Source organism: Xiphias gladius, chromosome 22, assembly GCF_016859285.1.
Source record: "Xiphias gladius isolate SHS-SW01 ecotype Sanya breed wild chromosome 22, ASM1685928v1, whole genome shotgun sequence".
Taxonomy (NCBI): Eukaryota; Metazoa; Chordata; class Actinopteri; order Istiophoriformes; family Xiphiidae; genus Xiphias; species Xiphias gladius.
In genome coordinates this window covers 19,908,028-19,927,739 of record NC_053421.1, presented here as the reverse complement: position 1 = coordinate 19,927,739, position 19,712 = coordinate 19,908,028, and the positions used below count along the sequence as shown (strand labels likewise).

The 19,712-nt window shown below is 41.5% G+C and overlaps 1 protein-coding gene across 1 annotated transcript in view; it reads right to left on the bottom strand.

The window, feature by feature from the left end:
* The window catches only part of erfl3 (Ets2 repressor factor like 3), a 51,850-nt gene extending 46,621 nt beyond the window's left edge, over positions 1–5,229 (bottom strand). The window contains exon 1 of the mRNA XM_040117502.1: positions 4,571–5,229. Coding sequence (XP_039973436.1) covers positions 4,571–4,592 — 22 coding nt within the window. The 5' untranslated portion in view covers positions 4,593–5,229. The remainder of the gene's footprint in view (positions 1–4,570) is intronic.
* Between the last annotated feature and the right edge of the window lie 14,483 nt (positions 5,230–19,712).

The following is a 19,712-nucleotide window of genomic DNA, read 5'->3' as shown; positions in this document are numbered from 1 at the left end:
CAAACAGGTCTGAGAGGCCGATAATCTGTAGGACCCATTGTGTGGGTCTCTTGGGGGGGGGGGGCAGCGGTCAGAAGCACCCGGGCCGTCAAGGGTAACACTGCCTTGTTGGCTGTGGTCTCCCTGGTCAAGGGCGGCACAGGACTAATGGTGGGGAGGTCTATTAGTGTCGACTGGCTGAGCACATTGTTCCCTTTGGTCGCATTCCTGGCTAAATACAGACATTTCCACAACTGAGGGCCCCCTCTACCAGAAGTCATTTGTCAACTTAGAATCATGGACTACCATATCAAAACTTTTATGAAGAGCTGTGGTGGCAAGGAAAGCTGGGCCATGCTGCCGTTGCATTGGGAATGCACATTCTGGCGGTTATAAAATCAACCTTTATCATGTTTAGCATAAAATATAATGTTTTACTACAACTTAAAGCATTACATTAAAAGAACTGGTTGCTAATATATATCCTCATAAATATCCTCACAAGTGTTATTGCGTAAATATTAAGATTCAAAAGTCCTGCCTGAAATTTTAGCCTACAGTTTAGTCAGCAAAGGTGTTGTGGCTGAATAGCTTTGGCATTATTGCTAAATGCTGATATGTTCACACCAGCAATCAAAGTCAATTCTTGGCACCTAACAAAATTTTGCCTACTTTTTCAGATGGAAGATAACCAATTTTGTTATGGAACATCATCTGTTTCAGGCTTTAAGCATGTTGGCTGAGCCTGATCACGGCAGGGCACTGTCCCATAAACCAGGCTGTAAAACTATATTGGGATAATGGGAGGTAGTGGTTTTGCTGAGGTCAGCACTGCAAGGGAGTTTTCACAGATAAGTCTAATCGCTGCGCTTATCATCACAGAGGTTGTGTGTTGAGATTGAAAAGCATATGCTTGCAATCGCACACATAAACCCACACAGGGAAAAGGTGAAATGTTCCCTTTCGGTTCCTTGTTCACAAGGTACCCTTTTGTCTCCTGCCCTGCCACATCATAATGCAGGACTGTGTGTGTGTGTGTGTGTGTGTGAGTGACTGTGTGTGTATGTGTGTGTGTTTAGAACAAATGGTAAAACAGCTCCAGAGCACGTCAATCACTCTGGGGGAGCAGCAAGCAGCACAAAGAAAGAAAAAACAACTATCATTAAACTACGTAGTTGAGTGACTGATGAAAAATAGACTGGGATGCCCACATTTACCTCGCTTTTTCTTTCACACTCACACTTACACTCACTAACACACACACACACACACACACACACACACAGAAGTGCAGTCTCTTCACTTGTCAAAAGCACCACCAAACTATGAGCTACTCCACACCATTATGAGTACAATGAGAGGTCCCTGGCCCCACAAGTCCACACACAATCAGCCCCAGGGCCTGCCCCACTCCCACCATTGTCCCACACTCCACACACACACACACACACACACACATACAATGGCCACTCCAGAGCCAGGGGTCCCACTATGCAATTCCATCACACAAAGACACACACCAATCCTTATCCCATCAGAGAGAAAAAAGAATGACAGAGGTGGTGGAAGAAAAATTGTAACCCTTGGGGAGGGATGGAGGAAAACGGCTGAAACACAAAAGCCAGAGTACAGAGTGTGTGTGGCGGGGATGTAGATAACATATTTGGGAGGGAGAGACATACAGTAGTGCAGTTACTAATGTTTGCGTATGTCCTTATCACTAGAGCTTAATCAATCATTAGCACAGCCTTTGAAGTACATACAAAGGTGGATATATTACTGTGTAAGTACAGATGAGATACTTCAGACAAACAAATCCCTGTCTGCTGACTAACGCAACCTGTAGAATACTGCCTCCAACCACTCCCCCCCGACTCATCAAACACTAATAAAGACCAGGTAAACAGCAGTGATTTGATATAAACAGATATTAAATTTGATACTTTCCAGCAACACTAAACCAACACTGATTTGCCAACAATAACAGATGCAGCTATAGCCCCACCATTTCCTGCTTCATCATACCAGTTCTCTATCTCAGCAGAAATTCTATCATCTATTCAGGCTAATGAAGAGACTGTGGAAAACAGGAGTGCAAAGGAAGCTTCCAGTGAAGGATATAAAGGAGGTAAGCTCCATGGAGGCAGCAGCTTACCGTATGGGACATAATCCTACATCACCAAACATCCTGGGAAAGGATGATTACATTTTTTATCCTACACATATCCAATGCAAGTGCGTTCACTCTAAATGATGGGATCTACATAGGTTAAGGGTTAAAACTCGTGTTCTGATTGCAAATGCCGCAACACCAGGAGATCAGACAGATCAGGACAGTACCACGGATTAACTAGTACAATAATTCAACTTTTTAAAAGGTAATGTTATAAGATCAGATTTGTTTTTAGATAATGCTTCTGAGATAGAGATGCTAAGTTTACCAACTACTGATTAATCAATTAGTGGAATCAACAGAGAACTAACCAAATTTAATTTTGACAAATAACTTGATGAAACTTATAGCCAGACAGAAGTTCTTTGCAGTTCAACATTTTAAATAACCAGAGATGAAATTGTTAGTTAGTTACTTTGATAACTAATTAAGCATTGAAACAAAAAATGCCAAATGTTTGTTGTTTCCAGCTTCTAAATTTAGCTGTTTTTCCTCATCTTATATTATTACAAACTGAATATCTTTGGATTTTGGACTGTTACACTGGAGTCAATGAAATGGTGATGGGCCTTTTCCACTATTTTCTGACTTTTTTTATAGACCAAAAGAAAATAATAGATAAAGGCTGCTCTACTGTTAACTATACAGTTAATGTTAAATAAGACTTGTCAGATGGCAGCACATATTTTACACCAACCTTACACAAGAGAACCACTGTAAAGTAAGACCAGGTAATGTTCTTCAACTTAACTGAACAGATAAAAAACACAACCAACCTGCTACGCAAACACAAACACACACCAACTGCATACATCAAACCCATAACCTAAGCACAATCAATTTTTATTACCTTCCCAGAAGGGCTTAGGCTATCTGCTGCTACACAAACACTGAGTTCAGTGTAATAAAGGGGCTACTTGTGGTGGGATGTGATGTGATGTCATGGCAGCCTCCTCAGGGCTGCTGCCGAGTGGTGGGTGTGTGTGTGCAGGAATGTGGAGGGCTGAGGGGCTGAGGCCGGGTGCAGCAGAGTCAGGAGGGGACAGGGTGGGGGAAGGGAGGGGAAGGTCCCAAGTGGAAAAGTTTGTCCCACAAAGTTTGTCAGTCACAAACACATGGTGCCATGCCAAATGCTTACCAGTAACTACTTAGAAAGTCATCATAATGTTCCTTACCATAGACAATAAATGATTGTTATACACTTTCAGATGTTATCCTTTATGTCTCTTGTGCTGTTCCAGGGTAGCAACTAACAATTATTTTCATTGTTAATCTGCCATTTTTTGTTTGTTTGTTTGTTTGTTTTAGTCTAAGAAACATAAAAAAATTATCAAAAACTGCTTGCATCTTCAGGTGTTTTTGTTTGTTCAACCAAAAGTGAAAAAATAGAAAATAAAAAACCCAAAGAACCCAAATATTCAGTTTGCAATGATCCATGACCAAGAAAGTCAGCAAATCTTTTCTTTTTTGAGGATGAATTCTGCAAATTGAAAAATGGCTGAAACGATTAACCGAATATAAAAAAAACAACTTATCGTTGCAGCTCTAGTCTGCAGTTATTTCAACTAAATCATACCAAACAGATGTACTTTTGTGACATAAAGAAAGGGTAATTTCAGACAGATATTTCATCACTGACAATCAAAAATAATAAACTGCATAGCTGGCATAAATGGTAATACTTCCACTTCCTCCTTTCTAAAGAAAAATTTGCTGTGGCTTTAGCAGAGAAGAGCAAGAACAAACTTATGCAAGCATTTCAGGAATTAGACAAACACACACGCAGACCTCAGCTGACTACTGGGAACCCCCCACCCCCCCACCCCGCTCTCACTTCAGTATGCTGACAGGCCAAGTACCTCACAAACGTATACTCAGTTACTGGGTTAATATCAGATTGCTCTATGTATACCTGGCTAGATCCAATCAACTCAACTCCACCACCACCGCCGCCGCCAGGAGGAGAACAGTGTTCGTGTGTGACTTATCAACACGTCTACATCTCTCTTTCTCGCTCAGTCAGTACAAAAACACACACATACAGTGCTTCTAGGATTTTCCGTCGGTTCTCTGAAAGGTGTTGGATGGTGAATCTAGGCTGTCACAGAGGACGTCTCTGTAACAACTGTACAGTAGTTTAACCACTTCCTCCTGATCCGGAGTACAGTATTAAACCTGCGCCAGATTTTGGTATCTTATCTAGCGAAACAGTGGACTATTGCACTGATCCTGAGAGCAACTAAAATCTATACATTTTCATTTCGTTTCTCTTTTTTTTTTTTTTTTTTTTTAAATTGGAAACGGATGCCGATAACTATCTGGTTTTGTAGTTGCTGTTAGCTTTGCTGATAACCACCACAAGTAAACAAGAAAGACAATGGTGGATTAAAATTCATAGCAAGATTCGCGCAAACTTACCAGTATCTCCAGGTGTTTTCATTCTTTCTGTTTTAGCTACTTAGCAAGACAGCAAGTGGCTAAAATTCACTAAACTGGATGAATTCCACAAAGTTGATTGCGGAAAGAAAAGTCAGTCTCTCGGCCTCTTCCTTCGCCTCTCGTTCCCAGTCTGGAAAACTAGGTGAAGACACACGGCAAACTTTTGTAGCTGCTGCTTCAGCGGCTCGCTCTTCTCGAGCCACCGCGCTCTCTCGCTCCGTTTCCCCCCGACTCTCCGCCAACCGACCAAATCGAACGAAGGGCTGGCTTTCCACCGAGGTGAGCGGTCAAACCTCGCTGTTTCGGTCCTCGCGTCTCGTCCCGTAACTAGCAGCGTTGAAATCTGCGGTGAAACGGCCAACCGTCCCGACTCGCGCCAGCCAAAAGCCTTTTTCTATCCTCTAACAAGTTCTTTCGCTAACTGTCCGGTAGCTGTTTACTCCGTCTCAACCGCATCTTCGCCACTGTTTGACATCTCCCCGCCGCAAAGCTTCGTTACTTCTTTGACAGAAATTAACGTTGGAGAGGTACCTCTCTTTCTTTACAGACTTTTTTTTTTTAGTCCTCCACTCACTCTCACACCACTCAGTGCTACTCTCTCCTCCCCCCCGTGCCTCTCTCAGTCCTCGGGGTGTCGTGTTTCGCTCGCTCGCTTCAGAGCGGGGCCCGCCCACACTGACGACGGGAGAGAAAGAGGAGGAGGAGGGGGGGGGGGGGGGGCTAACGTGGCGAGTCACGCCCACTCAACACGAGCCGGGGCCTGGGTTGGCTTCACTGCAGCACGCGGCGTTGCCCTGGAGACCGGCACAGCGCGCTGCCGTGGTGACATCACATCCGAGTCCTACGATACGAGAGCGGCGCGACAGCGGCCCTGCTCACGGGTTCACGGTGCACCGGTTACGTCAATCAGGGGTTATGGCTCTAATTAGGCCCTTTCATGTCAGGATAATTATACTTATTAAACTGGCAAATTGAATATGAAAGCGTTGTTAGGGATTAACACTGAAAACAGGAAATTCAAACTCAGTATTATTGCTTCTCTTATCAAGTCAGGTATAACACACTGTGCTACATTCTTCTGCAATGATGGAAAACACACTCAGAAGACTACTACTAAAAACAAAAGTTTGGCATTCAGATTTTTTCTTAAAGGACAAGCTCACTGTTTTTCAAGTCTGTCTTAAAACAATAGTCGGGTGCCCATATGAACATTCAAACAGTTTTTGCTGGCTGTAATCATTCCTCCTGTTCACACAGGCCCTGAAGAGATCCCTTCCTAATGCGCTTTCACTGTAACTGATGGAGGTCAAAGATGTATTCCAAAGTTTATCTGAAGTTAATATAAAGCTTCGGCAGTCTTGAATACATTTTGGACAGAATGAGGTCCCCCATCTCATAAACTGGAACCTCATTAGCCAGGGATCCTGTATGGCCGTTACAGGATCCCTTACTAAAGAAAAGGAGGAGTGATTGCAGCAAGCGAAAATCTGTTTGGGTGTTCATGTGGGCACCCGTTTTGCTTATTGCTACCTCACTTGGACCTTCACCGTGTAGAACAATGTGATGTACAGTATGGGCAGAGCTTGACAATAGAAGGCTGTTTTCACGTTCATCTGCTGAAGAAGGAAAGTTTCCCTGTGCTCACCTTAAATCTGAGTCTAGCACATGTATGTGCGAACATGATTTTGTGACATCTTAACTGCTTTGGTTGCCAGTCATGATTCAGTGTGAAACTTACTCAAGTGTGATTTGAAAACTTGAAACCTCCAGTGCATGTAGTACAATGAGAATGGACCTTTCGGTGAAGACATCTTGTGCGTAAAAGTTAAACTTTTGATATAAAACAGTTGCATATTCATAGATTCTGGATTTTTCAATGAAGGAAAAAGGAGTAAATTTGCTTTAAGAATCTGCAAGTAGTGTACTGAACATTTCTAATGGAAAAACCATACGAGACAAATTATTATTCAAAGCGGGGTCTTTTTTAGGTGTCTTATAATATATCTGGAGGGGATCTTTAAGGTATGCTATAGAATATAACCTAAATAAGTGTCAAAGGTAAAACCTGTTCTTTCACAGAGTTTTAATATTGATGCTTCAATACTGAATAACTCATTTTAATTACAACATAAATGAGAGTGGAGTAACATAAAACTAATAATCAATCCGACGATCAACAGAAAATTACATTTTGATAATTCATTAATGGATTTGTGTGACTTTTTTAGAAAAAAATGCCAAATTCCCTTTTTCAGCTTCACAAATGTGAATTTTTTTCTGGTTTCCTTAGTTTTCTGTGATTGTAAATTGAATACTGTAGAGTTCTGGACAGACAAAATAACACCTTTTGAAGTCACCACCTTGGGCTTTTGGGACAGTTTCCACCATTTTCTGAGATTTTATAGACGGAAATATAATATATTCATTGAAAAAATAATAAAGACACAAACCAATAATGAAAAAAGTCATTTTTTTGCAGCCCAACTAGCCACACAAATGTCAACTCCATCCAAGTTTGTTAAACCCCAAATTCCCAGGATAAAACAAAAAGACTTCTGTGTACTCAATGGTAGCTACAATCTTGACTGTTGCCAACCACTGTATTTATAGTACGTGATATATATATTACAAAAACATAAAGCCATACCTGTTTAATTAATCCTCCCTGTGCTTTTTCCATATTTCTTATTTTATTCCTCCTTTTCCCTCGTAGTTTTAAGGACACTGTATTTAAAATCCCCTTACAGTGTAATTTTTCTAAACCTTCTTTTCTTACCCCAGCTGCTTTTCTTAAATATGTCATCATTTTGTATTGTACCATAACTACTTTATACGTTTCTCAGAAAGCATTACCTGTAATTGTAATTGGAAAAATGGTTACATTCCCCTTGCTGAAGCTACTAATCAGGTGTGCCAGTACGGTAAAAGTGTATTTAACTACAATGCTACATACAATACCTCACCACTGATTTTGACTTTGGCAGCCACAGCAGTAACCATTTTTACCCTTATTTGAATTTTGTCTGAAATACGTGGGCTTCAGATCAAAGCAACGTAGACCAAGAACTTCTTCACATAAAAACAATAAAATAAAATTAAAAAACCCTTGTGGTTAATTTGAATATGAACCTGCATCCTGTTCTGCTGCCACTCTCTCACGTCGCACTAACTCCCTTTTCCTCTTTTTTCACGTGAAGCCAACCAACTGTATCTGGCCTTTAAGGCACAATCAAACACACACACGGACAGTGACCCGGAGTGTGCGTTAGCACACACCCTATGTGTGCATGTCCACGTGCATGTCAAGCACCTCAGAGCTCAGAGACATCCCGTCATGTCATATGTAGCTCTTTCACTTGATCAGATGTTCAGCATGGCTTGTTTGATTGTGAGAACTGGTGTCATGCCCAGACGTGTTTCCTGTAACCTCGAACACACTGACCTTCTGCTTCCTCATGTGCCGCTGATATGAAGCTGTCAGGTGTTATCAATGTGCATGTTAGTGGGTGAGGCGTCATACATGGGAGGTGAAGTGCATCTCCTCCTCTTGCCGTCTTGTACACTTGCACCTGCTGCAGGGGATGGAGGCTTTATGTGTGTTTTTGTGCATTTATGACCGTGTTGTTGCATCAGTGATACACACCACTGCTCTACCTTGTCAACAGGATAAGACAGCGGTAGTAAAACAAAGTAAACAAAGACCCCTGACAGCAGCAATGTCCCTGTGGTGTGATTTACAAACAGGATTTCTCCTCCCTTCACTGGCCATTCTCTGACGGGCTCAGGAAACCCACTCTGCTCTGCCTGATAAGAAACTTGACCAAAAGAAGAAGAAAAAAAGACCCCTTAAATTGGATGCTGAGCCCTCACATTCAGGAAACCGCTATCCTGCCCCGTCTTCTTTTTCAAAGCAGGAAAACCACTGGAAAGACCTGCATGTTTATTTTTTTCTCACACAGAGGCTGACCGTGTTGTACTATTCCCCTGTTTTTCTGTTTGTTGCTGTCTCTGAAGTGTTGTCATCTGTTGTGTCATGCATCCACCTCATATCTATCGTTTCACCATTTTCCAATGTCTGTATTTCCGGTTGAGGTGAGGAGATCTTCAGTGTCCCCCGGCCTCTCAACTAAGAAGGAGAGATTAGAGAGAGAAGAAATCAAAGAGAGGACAGGAGGAAAAACTCCAGAGGGAGATGAGGAGAAAAAAAAACAAACCAGTCAAATAAGAGTGATTTAGCAATTAAGTGCAGGGTGGACAAATGACTTCTGTTCTTTCATATTTCTGTGTACTTATATGTGTGTGTGTGTACCTGTTTGTGACTTGTGCCACAGAGTGAGTGTTCTCTATTGTAACTCAAGCACAGGAGATGACATTTACAAGGAAAAATCTACAGCACAGTACATTCTGAACACTGATAAACACTGCTTCACTCAACACCCTCCCTCCACCCACCCATGTCCTCTCCTCCTCCTCCTCCTCCTCCTCCCTCGCTCTTGCTTTTTATCCACCTCTCCAGTTTTCTCTCCCCATTCCCTCTTTACTTTGCTCCTACTCTGTCTGTTACAATACCAGCCATCTATCCATATGTCCATCCACCCTCCCTCACTCTGACACCTCTTCTGTTCCTCCTCCCGCTCCATCCTCTGCCAGCCCTCCATGCCTGCATCTCTTTCCCTTCCTCATACTCATCACTCACTCTCTCTCCTCAGGTGATTATTTCAGTTACAAGCTCAAGGTTGATGGACTCATGAATCGAATCAATCAAAAGAATCAATAGGGTCCATTTTTACGGGTGATATTTCACTTTATTTGTTTAGGCTACAAGTTCATGTCCAATGACAGTCATAAGTTTTTACACACGCCGTATTTTTTTGATTTCTTGTTGAATCTGAATAATTGTGTTCATTTTAAACAGCCTAAAATTAAAAACTATGAGTAAATAAAATTTAGCGATTTTACATTTAATTGGAAATTGTCAAGATCTTATCATCTTGTGTGTAGTTAGGCACATGCAGTAGACAAAATGCAGTACAATTGTCTTCCACTTAATGCTTGTACTGTCTGTTTTATATTGTTGTTTTAGTGCAATTTTTAACAGATGGTTACCTTTGAAGTGCACTCATCTCAAATAAAGTTAGAATTAAGAGTCTTATTAGGTTGTGAGAGTTTGCCAATTAATGTTCCAAATTTTAAGCTACTGATTTTGAGCACACAGTAAAATATAGGATCTCTACACTGCAAAAACTTGTTTTTCAGTGTAGAGAGATGTGAATCTCCACATTTGCACTGAAATTTTCACATATTATTATTTATTTAAATTGTCACATGCATTTGGCCATTATTTGGCAAGAGATCTTGATGATGTGCTTGACAAATGGAGGGTATCAAAGAAGAGCCTTGTCCTATTGGTTCCACATCATCCGTAACTCCCTCTATCTCCCATCCCGCTCTTTTTCATCCACTTCGTGCTTTATGTGACTCTGTCCGTTCCTAATCAGAGTGACAGACAGACGCTCCAGAGAGAAAGACAGAGAGAATGAAAGGGAGAGCGGAGATTTTGTCACTGGAGTGTTTGTGTGTATGTGAATGCTCGCAGTTGGGTGGATGTGGGTGTGAACATCCCCAGATCCTTCCCTATAGATTCAAACCATCACCCACCCCCCATCCTCTCCCTACTTCATCGTACATGAGCGAAGTGATATGTCATCCTAAGTAAGTATGGACAACACAACTGAGATCTGTGTCAGACAATCACAACTGTTAAAAAAGTTAGTGTACAGTAACTCAAGAGGGTCAAAAAAAACTAAATACTTTTTTTTTTTTCAATGGTGCCACTGCATAGCATGTCATCCAGTCAGCAGTAATACACACACTGGTTTCTTCTACTCTGTCCTTCTATAACACAGATGGCTCGACTCAGTGTAATTACCGTGGACAATGGGTGTGGTAGCCCACAAACCAGTGCCACCACAGGCAGTGCAGATACACAAAAACACACACACACACACACACACACACACACACACACACACACACACACACACACACACACACACACACACACAGAGAGAGAGAGATAGACACACATATGCAATGCATGTTTACACCTGATTTCAGCAATCAGTGGAGGCCAGGCAAGATTATAATTCCTGGACAGGGCATTGAGCGACCAACTGAGGTGTAATATGTACATACGGTATGTGATGATTCATTCCACTGGTGACGTGAACAAATGCACCAACACAAGCACAAAGACATACATGTGCACACATTCAGTCTCCCCCTACCTCTGTCCTTCTTAGGCTTTCTTTTTTTCATCCATTCATTCTATGTAACTGCTACAATTATCTTTGACTTGATTTCCAGTGAATGATCTTACATAATCAACTACAGACAGTATTGTATGAAATGCCTGCAAAGTTAGACCCTAGTTCAGCTTTAATTCTGCATGTGGAGAACCTTGACGGAGGAGAAAAAGGTTTAACTTCTTGTGTGACGGTGAAAGGCAAAAGGAAGATGGGTCGCTAGACTGAAAGGCATGGAGGGTGAGACCAGACCGGATGAAAGAAAAAGCCAGCAGCTGAGGGGTACAACAAGTGCAGCAGGGCGGCGGTTAATGCCTCCCCCACCCCGCACGCACACACACACACACACACACACACACACACACACACACACACACGCAAACACACACACACACAAACACACACACACACACACCACACTCACCCTCCAACCTCACCCCTTAGAGATAGAAAGAGTGAAAAAGGACAGAGAGAGCGAGGAAAAGAGAGCAAAGCTGTGGAGAATAAGGAGTGGGAGAGAGAGGGGGAATAAGAGAGTCAATGGGTTCTTTGTCATCAAAGAACTTGTTTATTTTCAAGCTTGCCAGTCCAACCGTCAGGAGACACGGCCAGATATCACTCTCTCTGTCTCTCTGTCTGTTTTTCTCCCTCCATACCCCTCATTGGGTCATTAGGGATCTATCTTTAAACACCTTTCAAATTTAAGTGAAACAATTTGCAATGTCAGGCAACATTTTCTTCTCTTTTCTCGACAGCAGTTTGAATAAACGTCTAGGATGTCCAACCGTCTAGTTGAGACACAAGGCCTCCACACAGTTATCCTCTGTCCAAATTCTCCCTCCCTCCCTCCTTCTCTTCCCCAGCTGGTATTCGCACATGAGTAATGGGATTACCACAGCGAGCGCTGAGGTGGTGGAGGAGGGAAGGAAGGGGGTGGGGAGGGTGACGGTGGAGGACAAGTGAGAAAGAGGAAGAGGGGGATCAACAGGAAAGCAGCAAGAGGCCCACCTGGAAGAAGTAGAAGAAGATAAATGTGGGAAAATAATGGTGCTAAGCTATGACATTTATACACACAACAATCATATGTATGCAGACTTCTCATTTCTTCATGTCAACTCCAACTTTCTACTGAGTGATTTGTAAGATTCAGGGCCACTTAAAGAAACCATTGTGACTTACTATTTTCATCCGCAAGGCCCTAGACAGAAAAACCGCACTCTCTTTCTGTTGGATTACCATGGCAATGAGGGAGCTATTCAAGAACAAAAAGCTCCTTTTGCGGTGGGTAAAGTATGGAAAAAGCAAGCAGCCAGTGGCCATATGAAAGCGGAGTGGTGGGAGTTGGAAAGAGAGGGTAATGTGAGAGCGGGTGGAAGGCACAGAGAATGTGTGTTATATTAAACCAATGTCTGGCAGGGTGTCAAGCCTGTAATATATACAGAGAGTGAGGGGAGAGGGAAGGGGAGAAAGAGCAAAGGAAGGGAGATCAGTTAATTTAGCTCCGGGGACATGACATTGATGGACGGGGCCGTGGAGGACGACTGAGGGGAGAGAGAGGAAGTAGAAGAACGTGAGCGAAGCGGGAGCGGTGTTAAGGAAGGTGCAAGTGTCAGGCTGGAAGGGAGAGAGAGGTATGCCTGGCTGTGTGACAGTAGCTATATTGAGCACAGCGTGTGTGTTGACACTGTCTCCTGTATCTCACTGAGGAACAAACTCTTCCTATTGGCACAGTACTGAGCTTCCTCTTCCCCTCTCTACTCTTCTCTACCCCTCAGTGACCAAAGTACACGCTCTTTTCCTCCCATCCATCCCGTCTGTTTTCTTCCCTTATCCCTGATTTAAATTTCTGTCTCACCACTACATCTGTCTTACTATCACCTGCTTTCACTCCGTATAGTTGCACTCACTGCACTTGGACTCACTGTACATTTCTTTCTTCTTCCTCTTTTTGTGTCAGTTGAATTCAGTTGTGCTATATTTGCATGAATGAGAGGCACCCAATTTTTGCAAGAGCAACAATTAAGCACTCAAATGGAGGACAGGCGTTTGCCAAGGCCAGTTCTCTGAGTTAACCGTTGCTTTCACAGTCAATATTGTAGTGCCAGGTGGAGGTAATAACAACAGTGAAACAATTAGTTGATTAATCAACAGATAGTGACATGACAATAATTTAAACAATGTTTCACATGCCTTCTTGTGTGTGAGGGGTAACTCATAGCAGCAAACCCACAGAGAATTATTACCCAATTCTACAGTTTCCCTCCAGCTCTGAGACTTGAGTTTCTGCCCACAACTTGCCTGTTTTAGTTCATTCTCTCCACTCTCATAAGTACTGTTTTCAGGTACAGCAGTCAACATTGTGCACTACCTGCTCGGCAACAAAGAGCAGGCAGACAACACCGGCTCCTGAACATAGTGGAACATTTAGCAGATAAAAAGTCAGTCAGTTGGTAGAGACCAAAAACAGAGGTAAAAGAAGAATGAACATTGGACTTACATTCATAGGGGCTGACAAAAACACGACTCCAAATGAATGCTAATGTTGCTCTGTATTGGCTGGAGGTGACTGTGTGTACCGTCAGTGTTGTGTTTACAGCTTGTTTCTGCAGCCACTAAGTGGCCAATAAAAAATCAGTTACTGAAGGTTCAAGTCATCTATCAAGAAAGAAAATGATCAACATTTGCTCGTTCCAACTCAGAAAGTCAGTGAAATAAATAGGTTTCTTTCTTAAATATGCTCAGCAAATTTCACGCCAGTTCCTGCATCAGTTTCAAGATCTGTTAGTCATAAACAGATGGAGGTTATCACAACAGCCTTCACTCCTTTGTGGAGATAATTAAATGATAACATGTAAGAATATCAACATTACAATGAAATATGAGAACACAGACAAATCTTAAAGTGACTGAATAAAAAATAAAAAATAAGTAATAAAATAGGCCTGAAATTCCTCACTTTTCATCCCTGTACAGTACAATTCCTGTCTCTCCTCCCTTCTCTCATCCATATGTGTCACAGCAAGTCCAGAATTAGATTAAGTTTCTGGATCATTCCCGTTCTTGTGTGTGTTTGTGTGTGTGTGTGTGTGTGTGTGTGTGTGTGTGTGTGTGTGTGTGTGTGTGTGTGTGTGTGTGTGTGTGTGTCTGTGTGTGTCTGTTTGTTGCAGTGAGTGTGTGTGAGGCATGTACTGTATGTGCAGAAGAGGTCTGGGTCAGATCCAGTAACAGCCTCAGCCTCTCCTCCCTTTCTCTCATCCTCAATTAGTCATCCTCGCACCGAGCTAAGTCAGGGTCACTTATCCCCTCTTCAGAATGGATCACCCAGAGGTGCTTGGCCACCAGCCACTGAAGCCCCCCCCCCATACCAAATGTTCATCACATACAGAGAATAGCCCTGAGCCCGGGTCAGATGCCCCTGCAGCCAAGAAACACCCCGACGCTTGTTTCAAACATGAGTTCACATTTAGCGGGTTATGAGATGCAGTAGCAGATGACATTTGGCAGTACTTTCATGCACTCTACTCCAAGTGATATTTGGGGATATTTTTAAAGTTAAAAACAATGAATTTAACCAAAACAAGGGATCCTCACACCCTCTCACTGACACATAATGGGCAGTCACACCAGCTTGTAAAGATTTACTTTACCCCTTCTTTCACTTAGAGGACAAGCTGGCAGAATACGTCTCCGCCCTCCGCCCCATCATCATCATCATCATCATCATCATCATCATCATCAGATGGGCATGGAGACAGCAGGCCTGTAGGTGGTTCAGCTATGTGTCATACATTACATGCCAATGGAGGGGAGGAGGACTGACACAGAGCATGTGTTACACTTGCTCAGTTTGATGTGCTCTGCCCTCGCACAGGCACCACTGTGGGTGGCATAGCTATGTGTCATAATCACCATCATCCTGTGCTTTGTTGGATTTCTCCTCATTTGTGCGTGCCTGTGTGCGCGTGTGATTGTTTTCGCATTGCTATACTGTAGGTCCCTTTGTGGAGGTGCCGCGTAGTGGGCTCATTCACAGTGTGGGAGCTGCTGTTATACAGTAGCACTGATTCATTTTTTCTGACCCATGTGTGCCATTGTGTATTGTGGTGGTTTGATGGCTAGTTTTACATCATGCAAGTCGTCAACTAATTATCCGTGCTTGTCCTGCTACTGGGATTTCGCTGTATTGCGTGCACAATATATGTGCAATGCAGCTGATTTGGGGACGGGGAAAATATAAAAAAAGCCACATTTTAAGAAGAGCAGACGCTACAAAACATTTGCAAAATGTGTCACGGAAAAATGTTAACTCAACTCACTAGCTTTTTACATAACACTTAACTGCATTTCATAGTATTCATAGTAAGGTCATAGTAAGGTCAATAATTCAAGAAATAACTTTCACAAGCAGTCTTTGTAGTTTGTTGAAGCTTTCCTGTGCAATGACAGATCTGTGGCCACGCAGCCCAATATGCAGCAGGGTGTGATGCACTCTGTGTTCTCCCATAACCATCATTAAAATTGTCTGCAACTTGTTTCACAGTCTGTGTTGCCTCTGCGGTTGCTGGTTCTTGGTTTGTACCTCCTCTGACCCATGACGGTAGCTACTCACCACTGCTGCTCTGTGGTCTGGCCATAACAACTGACTACATTAAACGACTTTTCACTTACCATCTAATATATGCCCGAGCTTGACATGCACCATTGTTGCCAGATAATCAACGTTTTTTGCCTCATCTTTGAGTGGTTGCAATGATTTGGCTCACCAGTTTACATTGGCCACATTGTTAGGTATAATTAGTTATCACTTTACTGACCTTCTTTTTGGCTGGCTAGTAGTGTTTGGTGCATATATCTTAACTCAGAGTCCCAGGTGTGTTAGGTGCTCACGTATAGCAGCATGCAGAAAAGACACTTTAATTCACCTTTAGAAGGTATTCACAAAGAAAAGAAAAATAGAATCAAATTTCATAATTACAGCCTCACAGAGCTGCTGGTATGGCTGTAGACTCTTAGTGCTGTTTTAACACTGTACAATGTCAGGGTCACAATAGCTTAAAAGTTTTAAGTGTGAACCGCTGGTTGAAGTCCTGTCAGTCAACGCCAAACACAGGGAAACAAAAATGTCATCGTTGAATCGTGCTGCAGCCAGTGTTGTACTTGCAGAGGGGCAAATAACAAAATAGCAAATAACAAAATATAAATACTTGCACAAATTTTCAGGCATGTTCCCATAATGTTTTGTTCATGTGAACTTCATCTAATAGAAAATTTGCACATTTCTTGCTTGATGGCTTATACAACCCAGTCACAGTAATAATCAGACTCTGGATATCAAACAGGTTTATTGTCAGATCAACCTGATAATTTTCAAGGTCTTTAAAAGCAGCGAAGAGAGTAAAAGTCTTCATCCGTAAGGCTGCAGGGAACTGCAGAGAGAGGAGGTATAAGTGCTATGGAGGGTTTCTCTGGGCAGTGGGAGCTCTGGGTGATGTGTCAGTCAGGGGGCGGATGGCTTCCCTGCTGTGCCCAGTGCTGGTGTGTGTTGGTGTGTGTGTGTGTGTGTGTGTGTGTGTGTGTGTGTGTGTGTGTGTGTGTGTGTGTGTGTGTGTGTGTGTGTGTGTGTGTGTGTTTCTGAGTGACGCTCAGTTCCCATAAAACTGTTGTGATGAGGGAATGGAGGAGGCACTTGTACCAAATGACTGTCACATCCTTATCTCTCCTAAATCGCTCTGATGTTAATTTCCTCGGAGTGTCGGCATCCTGCCTTCATTCAGGCTTTTGGCATTTTATTGACAAGGTGAAGGTAGAGGGAATGACAGAAAAGACAGGAGAACAGAGCTGCTGAAACATAGCCTACAACATGTCTACAGTCTCACTGCAGTGTATTTATCTGAAGCTGATCACACCATTGTTTTAGATTTACCATGAGGCACTAAATTGTAAACATATCACTGAAACTGAATAGAGAACAGGAAGTCAAGGAAAGCAGCAAAAAATAAATAAAAATTGAAATGAAATAACAGAACGGAACAACAGAGGAAGCAATGCATGCTTTAGACATTTGTTTAATTTTTCTTCATGCATTCAACCACACATACCTGGAAGTGAATGTATAACAATGCCACTGGCGAGATGAGACCAAATCTATCCTGAATGTATTCAAAGAAAGCTTTTTCTTTCCCTGACAGTTGATTCATTTTGTGAATTTAAAGAGATTTCTGAAGATGTATTAAGAGCTTTCTATTGCTATGATGTAGGAAAGGAGAAACGATGATCATAGTTCTTGTCAAAGTAAACAAAACGTAGTCAAAGGACTAAAAACAATGACATTGTCCTTGTCTTACCCACTCTAAAGTCCACATAGATGTTTATTTATTTGTGCTACACTTTATACAGTAAAACTGCAGAGGCAAAGTACAAGGCATACAAAAAAATTCTTATGTGCTCAAGTGCATTCTTTTTTCTTTTTTTAAGGACCAGGATTTGTAAAGAGTAACGAAACACCAGGCTGAAAAGCAGTGTGTTCCACTGCTGTCTCCGGTTCAAGGTTTCAAGCCTGTTTATCCTGTAAGCACACCCAACAGTGATGTCAGAGTCCTGGATTACACCTGTGCATCACTGCAGCAAGGTGAGAAGTTAAACCACTTTCAGGGGGGCATAAAGTTGCTCTATAAGTCTATCACTCTCTTTGATTTCATTTTTACTTCATGAAGATTACATCCTGCTTTACTCTAATGATAATGTGTTTATTTTCATACACCAGACTGTTAAACAAGTTGAGAAAATTGTTTTTACTCAATATTTCTTATGAAAGTGTAATTTGATCTGAAAGTTAATCGATTAATTGATCAACTGAAGTAATACCAACAACAATTCTTTTCTCCTTAAAATTTTTTTTTTTGCATTTTGCTTTTAATAGTGACAGTGATGAAACAAACAGGAAACAGAGAGATATAAGAGAGGGGTCTGACATGCACCAAAGGTCGCCAGCTAGACTCAAATCAGGCAGCTATATAGTATGTAAAAATAACTACTATTTAGATAATTTAACCATAATTTAAGCCATTTATTGAGCAAAAATATCAAACAATCGCTGGTTTCCTGCTTCTCAAATGTGAGAGTTTGCTGCTTTTCTCTGTTTTATGTAATTGAAAATTGAATATCTTTGGATTTTTTTGACTGATTGTCATACAAACAAGGTTTTCTAAAGACATCACCTGGAGGTCTTGGAAGTTGTAATAGCCATTTTTCACTATTATATGATATTTTAAATTAGCTGCTGCCCTACTGAAACAAATTTAAAAGGCAATAAATATTTCTGTACTGTTATGGACACCCCTCATAAACAGTTTTGTTAACTTGTTAGTTGATCTGACTATAGAGAAGTAATTCACAAGTCTGGGCCTGAGAGTTACCAACTGAATTATTTACAATCATGTGACAATACTAAAATAAATACCAAAGGACTGGGCAAGAAGATTATTTACCAAAATGTAAAATAGTTTTTTTTTCTTTTTTTTTTGCAAGTTACTGCCAATTGAATGATGACTGATGAAGTACTTTAACACATGCACTACAGTTTGAGTAAAATACACCAATACTCGTTGCATGTGTGGCTCTGCGAGAGGGCAGGTCGAAGGGTGAGGCAATAGTAGCTTACACAACAAAGCATGCACACCGCTGCTCAGGGAGGGAAACCAGATCTGTCTAGTGGCACTTCACCGCTGGCACTGTCTCTCACTGGCACCAAACACACACACAAACACACACACACACACACACACACACCCTGGCAGTGTTCCTGGTTAAACTGACAGCTGGCATTCTGTCGTCTCGTACCACTGACACAGTGAGGCCTTATTTGTAGCCAGTTCCACCTTTACTGGGATTCTTCCAAACACAGTCCATTTACTACTGTGTTAACTGACTCCTCACCTAACCAGATATGCTGCTCTCCAGTTACCCACTTCGTGCCAGAGTCTGGTTTTACAGTCATGGAGAGTAACTTTATGATGTCAAACATTTAGGGCTTTAACAATGGCACGCAGAAAGTTATGATGATCCCCAGTGCCACAGCGAATAATTTGCTTCCTCCTATAATAACTATGTAGGGATACCATGACATTTGGCCTCACCCCTACTGCATAACAACAACATTTTATCTAAGAAAAGTACTTGTCATTATCTTATTTTGGAATAAAAAAGTTTAAAAAAGAACTATTTGGAGAGCATGATACAACTTACTCAAAAGAAACCATCAACTATGTACAATGTGGCTGAAAGCGCTGTAAGAAAAACCCTGAGTTAACCATTTAGGTAACGCTTTACTTTAAGTCCCCCTATTTAACATTTAATAAATGGTTTCGAACACTCTATAATCTAGTTGTAAGCAGATATAAACGTTTATTAATGTACTTGTCAACAACTATAACTCCTCCTGTGGACACTCATTAGTGGTGGCTGGTGTATAAGTAGATAATGAATGACAGTATAGTAAAACACAGTTGTAATAATATAAAATATGTCTTCATAGAAGTTACAATTGTTGTCAAATATTGTACATTAATAAGCATTTTTTTTAAAACTACATTTTAATGTGTTATAAACAGTTTATTAAATGTTCATATAGGATTCCTAAAGGCTAAACAGGGGGATTATTTAAAGTTCATAAAATAATAACTTACACATGGTGAAATCTGCCCACTATGAATATTATGTTATTATATATTATACTAATGGATTATTTGCTCAGGTACAGCTAATTTTAATTACTTTATATACTGTTGAATAGTAACAATATCAGTAAAAAGTAAAAA